We start from the raw sequence: 8659 nt of genomic DNA, 5'->3' as shown, positions 1-8659 counted from the left end.
TATGCAGCGTTTCCACTGGGGAAGGGGGAGTGGCGGGGAATGGTGTATATGTAAGTTTGGCACTGATTGGTCAAGCGGTTTGTGAGAATTCTCTGCACGGTAAGTAATACACACACACACACGATTTTTCAAAAATAGCAGACCTACAAGCTCGTAGCGCACCACTCGGTGGCGCGCTATGAGCTTGTAGATCTGCTATTTTTCAATAGCTAAATTATAACAATGCTTAACACCCCAAAAGGGGTTCCCGCCCAAAATGGTTTAAGGTTATTGTAGCAGTCAATTTATATTGGGGGTCGGGAGGGGGCGGGGCGGGGGTCCCGAGACATTGCCAAAGCATTTCCGGGGGTCCCCGGCCAAAAACGTTGAGAACCCCTGTTCTAGGGGGTGTGCGACATGAAAAGGCTAATGGTGGTGCTTTGATTTTATAGCCTATGCTGCATATATTATGCCATATTGGTTCATATACAGTGTGTGCAAATATGTGGATAAAAAGGAAATATATGTCCCTATATAGCTTATGCAATTCATATGTGGGGGGTCGGGACGTAACAAGGTGTATGGCCAAAAAGGTTTGGGAACCGCTGTCATAGATAGATTAGCTAGCCTCTTGCAGAGCCACGGCGTAATAAAAAAATCACACCCGTGTGAACTGAGTGGTGTAAGGTCTTATATAGCCTGATCAGCTGTGGTCTGACGTAATGTCTGACGTAATGAAATCACACCCGTGTGAACTGAGTGACCACTTTCCTAGATCTAGGCTATTGAGTTCACTGGGTGACCGTAGCAACCATGCTCATTTTTTGGTACGAACAGACAGACAGACAGACACGTAAACTAACAAAGCCAGTCGTAGGAGTGGTTTACACCACTCAAAAATGGTAGGACAGGTTTATACGGTAGTAAAAGGAACTCACAGCGGTAGCCTTCACCCAGCCCTTGGACTTGTCCGAAACCTTGAGAGTGTCGGTCTCCGTGGTTTGGAACGTGATGTTGCCAAGAGACAAGATGCCCGCCAGAATGGTCAGCGTGTCCACCTTCTCCTGCAGTCGTGGGAAGAGAAGACGGTGTCGGTCAGACGGTGTCGGTCAGACGGTGTCACGTCACTAGTGTGTATATTAGAAAGCCAACATCTCCAATTGAGATCTTAACCACTTTAGACCTGAGGACGATTCTACAAAATGTCTTCTACATCCTGACAGTTTTCTGAAAAAGCTATGTTTCTATGTCAGTCGTTCTTCGATTTTTCAAAAATAGCAGACCTACAAGCTCGTAGCGCGCCACTCGGTGGCGCGCTATGAGCTTGTAGATCTGCTATTTTTCAATAGCTAAAGCTTAACATAATGCTAACACCAAAAGGCGTTCCCACCCAAAATGGGGTAAACTCCTTCTGAACACATACCTGTTCCTCAAAGCCCACCATATCCATGGCATTGCACACAGCATTGTACTTCTCACTCCACTTGTTTGTGGTGCTCTCATCTGTCTGATAGTGTTCACTGAGATACCTAAGAGACAGGCAGATTCACACATCGTCGTAAAATATTTATAATATGTACGTATACATTAAGATTTATTATTTTATTGCCAGGGCCTCCAACTTCCAAGGGGTTTCTCCGATTTTTGCCGAGCTTTGGGCACTGAATGATCATCATACTGTATCTCACCTGTACTGTGTAGCGTCCAGGAGGCCGTACATCTCCTTGTCGTCCAGTGAGGTGCCTGCCAGCATGCAGTGGAAGATGTGGAAGTTCTTCTCGCCCTCGTCCTGGTGCACGACTCGAGACTTTTCCAGGAGGTACTCGTTGATTTTGGCTCCTTTTACTGTTGGGTATAGAGATCAGGACAAGCAGTGTGATGTTAGCAGAACAAACCAAACTGGTGGGGAAAATAAATAAGGATTTACGGTATTTTAAAATTGGCAAGGAAAACTAACATTCATACTTAGACTACAAGAGGATAAGTTCTATAAAAAGTGGGAAAAGTGGGATCTCTTCTTCCAGCCTAGCGATAATGTATGAGGATTTCAATGAATGTATCTTGTAATATGAATAATACAGCCTTGTTTTTGTTTTTCTCTCCTTTCTTTTTTCGTATTGTCTTTTTTTGTTGTCTGTCTTTTCATCAATAAAAATTAAGTGAAAAAAAAAAAAGATTGGCAAGGAAAACCCTGGTCTCTAAACTGCCTCCCCCTGGCCAGCCAGGAGGAACTGGTTGGAATAACGTGTTCCTTCCACCAGCTACGTCCAACCGGGGAAACTCCCCCTGTCAGGTGAAAACAAGCGGCTTGGCATGCATTGAAGGAAGCATGAGGTGAGTCTGTTGCTCTCCCCAGGTTGGCAGAGGGAGTGTAGAGCCCAGGAATAGAAAAAAAAATTGTCAAGGAAAATAAACACACCATTGCGTATCAACTATTAGCACTTTGTAGGGACCCTTCATCAGTATCTGTGACGATTCTGACGGACCTAAATGTTGATTTAGGCATTGATTGTTGCCGACTTAAAAAATCTTTATTTATTTGCCAGAAGAGTGTCTTGGGTTTCATTTTATATGACTACTCTGCTACTCCATGTGTACAAAGACAAGTGTCTATACAAACTACATGAAGAGTGTTTGTTTGATTTAAATTCTAGTGGTGCAGACGGTCCACTAGGAGAATTTAAATCAAACAAACACTCTCTTCATGCAGTTTGTTTTCATGTTCCACCCAGTGTCTGTTACGCAAGCCACTGGTTCCACACAACGGTTCCTTCTCTTGTTGTAAACAACTGTGTCCTATGCTATTCATTCCGTATTCCCCATCTGCTGACTTAACCTATTTTGGACTGACACCAGATTCTACAAATGTTTTACAAATCATGACAGTTTTCTGAAAAACCTATGTTTCTATGTCAGTGGTTTTCAATTTCACGTCAAGAGACAAGAACCCCAAAAATTATATGTATTAAATTGGCCACCGACCCCCATCTGAAAATATGTTGTTCCAGGGTCCCCCCAGAAGCAAAGATTTTAGTTCAAAACTTTCGCTCTGAAAGAATATATATTCAAAGATTTGCGCCACATTTTAAAGATTGTTCAAAAATAGCAGATCTACAAGCTTGTAGATATTCTATTTTTCAATAGCTAAAGTATAACATAATGCTTAAAACACCAAAAGGGGTTCCCGTCCTGAATGGGTTAACAACTTTCAAGCCAGTTTGCCCTTTTCTCTAATAATCGCAGGACAACACATGCATAGGTCTTACGTTGTTCAACAAACCTCACCACTACTACCTGTAACGTCTATACTTAATAACACTTGGCAGCATCAGAACCAGCTCTGCAAGGTTCTGTAACAGTTCTATCCCCAGGCTGTCAAGACTGCTAAACGCCTGGCTGCCTCCCATCACATGCTGCGAGTGAGCACCCCACCTCTACTACACACACACACACACACGCACACACGCACACTGCCCCTCCCCTCCCCTCCCATGCCATGACCTCATTGCCTTTATGACTGCTCTGTTTCGGACACTATACCAGAACATTATAATTACCATGAGGTCATGTGTTGGGCACGATGAGGTCATGCATATGAGGCACGAGGTCATGATTGTAAACGGTAAATGGAGTACAGCGCCTTTCTCTAAACTGCTTTACAATGTACTGTACTTTGCATTCACCCGTTCATTTACAATATGCCAAAAAAGATAATGAGACTGTGAGATAATCAAATCAGTTTTTAATATCTCTACGTCCGTTTTTTTTCTCCTGTCAATAATTTGCTAATCTGTTCAAAATGTCTACATAAGGGTGGTGGACACACTGCATGTTAAACCATTTTGGTGTTCATGTTATGCTTTAGCTATTGAAAAATAGCAGATCTACAAGCTCATAGCGCGCCACCGAGTGGCGCGCTACGAGCTTGTAGGTCTGCTATTTTTGAAAAATTGAAGAACGAATGACATATAAATATAGCTTTTTCAGAAAACTGTCAGGATGTAGAAGACATTTTTAGAATCTGATCTCAGGTCAAAATGGGTTTTAATTAAATGCCACAGACCCACCCTGTTTTTGTTTTGTCATTTCCTGTGTGGTATTATGCCATTTCCTGTGGTATTATGCCATTTCCTGTGGACTATGATGTTGGTGTTTGGCGGGTCAGAAACAAGGGGCCAGTGAGGCTATTCAACGTTGAAGCTCTGGGTCCTAGTGGTAGGAGGAGGGACTACAGGCGGACCCGTGGATTCATGACCGGGAAACCCCGTGCAGCTGGGCTTTAACGTTGAGCGCTCGGTTGCCCTACGTCACTCAGGACCTCAAAGTTGAGGTCTGGGGAGGGACTTCCGGCAGTCTTCCGGGTGCTTCAAAACGCCACTGAGCAACTTCCACTGACATGAATAGCTGGGGGGGCGGAGCTTCGCGCCAGATCAGTCTCTATTATATATATACTCTATGGTCAGAAAGGCCTTTCTGTTCAGCTGTATGCACATGAATGACAGTAATCTTGAAGCTAATTAACCCCAACGCCAATCCTAAAATAGTCCCTTCAGAAGTGGATTAAGCTTTACAAGATTTACCTAATCTTTCTGTCATTTTAACCATATCAACACTTGGCGTCCCAATTCTGGGCTAAGATTAAAACAAAATTACAAACATTTCCAAAAACGTTTAATTTAGTGTTTTTTCCCCCATAGTGGTCCAGGCGCATCATGCCACATATAGGCTTTGGCCTGACAGCGTGTCGCGTGTTCGAGTCCCGTTCATGACGTCCTTTGCTCATGCATGTCTCTCCCCTTCTCTCTCTCCCTCTCTCTCTCCTGTCCATCTTCACTTGATACTATCAATAAAGGCAGAAAAGCCTGATATAATTATAATAAAAAAATCACACCGTGTGAACTGAGTGGTGTAAGGTCTTATATATACTTAGTCTTATATAGACTGATCATTATGTCAGACGTAATGTCTGACGTAATGAAATCACACCCGGATGAACTGGGTGACCGTAGCAACCATGCTCATTTTTTCTGCACAAACAAAGCCAGTTGTAGGACGTAATGAAATCACACCCGGATGAACTGGGTGACCGTAGCAACCATGCTCATTTTTTCTGCACAAACAAAGCCAGTTGTAGGAGTGGTTTACACCACTCAAAAGGAAGGACACACACACACACGCACGCACGCACAAAACCTCACCAGAAGAGTTATGGAAGCGTAGCTGCATGTACTTCCCAAAGCGGCTGCTGTTATCATTCATGACTGTCTGGGCATTTCCAAAGGCTTCTAGAAGGGGATTGACCTGAGAATGACAAATATAAAACACAAAGGCTTCTAGAAGGGGATTGACCTGAGAATGACAAATATAAAACACAAAGGCTTCTAGAAGGGGATTGACCTGAGAATGACAAATATAAAACACAAAGGCTTCTAGAAGGGGATTGACCTGAGAATGACAAATATAAAACACAAAGGCTTCTAGAAGGGGATTGACCTGAGAATGACAAATATAAAACACAAAGGCTTCTAGAAGGGGATTGACCTGAGAATGACAAATATAAAACACAAAGGCTTCTAGAAGGGGATTGACCTGAGAATGACAAATATAAAACACAAAGGCTTCTAGAAGGGGATTGACCTGAGAATGACAAATATAAAACACAAAGGCTTCTAGAAGGGGATTGACCTGAGAATGACAAATATAAAACACAAAGGCTTCTAGAAGGGGATTGACCTGAGAATGACAAATATAAAACACAAAGGCTTCTAGAAGGGGATTGACCTGAGAATGACAAATATAAAACACAAAGGCTTCTAGAAGGGGATTGACCTGAGAATGACAAATATAAAACACAAAGGCTTCTAGAAGGGGATTGACCTGAGAATGACAAATATAAAACACAAAGGCTTCTAGAAGGGGATTGACCTGAGAATGACAAATATAAAACACAAAGGCTTCTAGAAGGGGATTGACCTGAGAATGACAAATATAAAACATAAAGGCTTCTAGAAGGGGATTGACCTGAGAGTGACACATATAAAACAAAGAGTGTACACTAAAGATTGAAGAGAAATGGACTTTGAGGCTAATAAACACAGACATTTGAGTGACTTTTGAGTCATGACCTCACCTCACAAGATATTACAATTAAACAAGTAACAATTAAAATCAGTCATACATATTTTGCAAGACATCCTCTCTCTTTGAATCATCTAGATACTATGAGCCATAATTTCCCAAACATAGGGAGTGGTGGACCAGTTTTTATGGGCTGCGAGTAAACATCCCGCTTTTTAAACCCAGTTTAACAATAAAATCCCAAAAATGTTTAAGAGATTTCAAAAAGTAAACATTTTTCAGAAATCCTCCAAATCTAATATAGCTATTTATATCTAAATAGCGATGATAGCAGAAAAAGAGATACATCTACATAAGTAGGCTATGCTGTAACTACAGTGATATGGGCGTATCTCACACTAAGGACTGCAGCGAGGGCATAGTCCAGAGAGTGCAAACAAACAAAAAGAATGGGTACAAAATGAATCGGCCTGCCCTGCAGGGTCTGTTGGATTGGATCGTAGCCCCACCTGTAAGATCTGTTGTTCAAGCTGAGTGTTGGCACTCGACAGCTCCATGATCTGCCTCAGTAACAGCTTGGTGCTCTCCGTCTTCCCTGCACCGCTCTCACCGCTGCAAGAAAGAACAAGCTTTATTAGAATAGATTCAAACTTTGTTTTTCGGAGCAAACCGGGTCGCTAAGGGGTAGCTGTGGCTCAGGGCTAGAGAGTGGCCGGATGGGAACCACAAGGTTGCCAATTCGAACTCGGTCTCCCCCAGAGTTGGTGTAGAAGTGTCCTTGAGCAAAACTCTGAACCCCTAATTGCTCCCGATGTGCAGGTTGGTGCCTTGCATGGTTTCCTCCACCATCGGTGTGTGAATGGGTGAGTGCACAATCTATGTAAAGCGCCTTGGATAAAGGCACTATATGAATGCACCATTTACCATTTACTAAAGCAGACACTAAACGATCAAGCAACAATAATGAAACATTTGGTCATGTACAAAAATATTATACAAACATTCTTGCTTCCTTTAGTATTATGTTTGTCTCTCTCTCCATGGATTGAGCCCCTACGATAGTTAGGGGTCAAGTTGGCCCTGCAGTTTGCACCAGCCTCTTCTCCCCATCAAAATACAATTAAGACAATCTCTCCAAACTGGGGCAATAGTATAGCTGTTGTACCTCGTACATAGATAGTGTATCTGTAAAAGCAAGGCACCTCAAGATTATAACAAGAATAGAGGGTGAAAAATGGTCTCTAAGTCACTTTTTAGAGTCTTTCTTAAACCTAGGCTGTGGAAGGGGCCACAGGGGGATCTGACCTGAGATCACATGCTGCATGGGACATAGGCTTGGAGCCACAACAAACCACAATTTAAAATTAGATCTTCAAACGTTGTTGTTGTCAATTTAAGGTTCCGCTGCCAGATTTTGTATAAGCTGGGGAGACATGAGTGCAACTTGTGTTAGATCCATCATGTACTCCATTTGCAAGCCTTATTTGCCCATGCAAACCATCTCTGGTGGTGTAGTGCTGTGCAGGATTACCAACTGCTTATCAATTTGGTAGAGAGGTTAATGTGGGCTTGGGAGATTTGGCTGCCAAATGTCTTTTTTCATTTTGAGTCCATTTGGAATATGGATGTGTGTAAACAATTTGAGCCAAGCCCCTTTGTTATAAGGGCGTCTCTGTTCACACAGCGTTCAACCGATTAAACCCTATAGACTTTGTTGTATGAATTATCGTGAACATATCCAATCTAGAAGCTCAGAAGTTGTCACATTATTGCGATTTGGGACACGTGAGCCTGTGAGATCTGTTTTCTTCTCCATTTGACATTTCTGTAAATGTACGTCTTGAAAGTAGTTAATGTATGTTATAATTGACATTAATTAGGCTCTGTATCAAGCCCATACCCCTGCCCACTTTGTCGTCAACCCTAAGCCATTCCAGCCTGTCAGAGTACAGCATCTTGCAATGGGTCTGGTCCACAAAATGCGATACACCACCAAGATACCCATGTACCTGTCTAAATACTTGCTTAGTGTCAACGAAGTCCACACCCACAACACCAGAGGGAGCTCAACAAACCATATGCAACCCAGATTTGGCACAAACAAGAGACTAAATTAATTTCGCTCCTATGCCACCAAAATGTGGAACGCCCTACCAACGGTCATTAAGACATGCTAATCCCTTGACTCCTTCAAAACCGCTCTCAAAGGGCACCTACGAACGGCTGCAATTCGAAACTGGCCCTCGTAAAATCTGATTTCCTGTTTTTTGGCTATATAGAAGACGTGTATATTTGTATGTCTCTAAATGTTATGATGAATTGAACAAGGTGGACCCTCTTGTAAACAAGTCTAGTGCTTTATTGGTCATCCGCTCACAGTTAACAGTTTTTTGTATTGAGTTGTGCTTGAAATGTACTGTAATTCTGTTAATAAACTACTTGAATCAATCAATGCACACAATTTAATTTACCTATAATACAGTAGGTGAGAGTATAATTTTACACAGTACATGCAAACAAAGTATATGTACAACAAAGATATACCATGCAATGTAAAACAATTGCACATATCCGAATTCACATGTAAAGTGCAAAGATTCCA

The 8659-nt window shown here is 42.3% G+C and overlaps 1 protein-coding gene across 1 annotated transcript in view; it reads right to left on the bottom strand.

The window, feature by feature from the left end:
* Positions 1-8659, bottom strand: part of LOC306913632 (myosin-IIIb) — a 46243-nt gene that overhangs the window by 32134 nt on the left and 5450 nt on the right. Inside the window, exons 4-8 of the mRNA XM_079490424.1 lie at positions 6567-6669; positions 5178-5280; positions 1668-1824; positions 1403-1508; positions 918-1043 (exon numbers count right to left, since the gene is read on the bottom strand). Of these exons, the coding sequence (XP_079346550.1) occupies positions 918-1043; positions 1403-1508; positions 1668-1824; positions 5178-5280; positions 6567-6669 (595 nt within the window). The remainder of the gene's footprint in view (positions 1-917; positions 1044-1402; positions 1509-1667; positions 1825-5177; positions 5281-6566; positions 6670-8659) is intronic.

Source organism: Electrona antarctica, assembly GCF_951216825.1.
Source record: "Electrona antarctica genome assembly, chromosome: 21".
NCBI classification, from domain to species: domain Eukaryota; kingdom Metazoa; phylum Chordata; class Actinopteri; order Myctophiformes; family Myctophidae; genus Electrona; species Electrona antarctica.
Note: the sequence above shows the minus strand (reverse complement) of the source record. Positions and strands in the feature narration are given on the sequence as shown.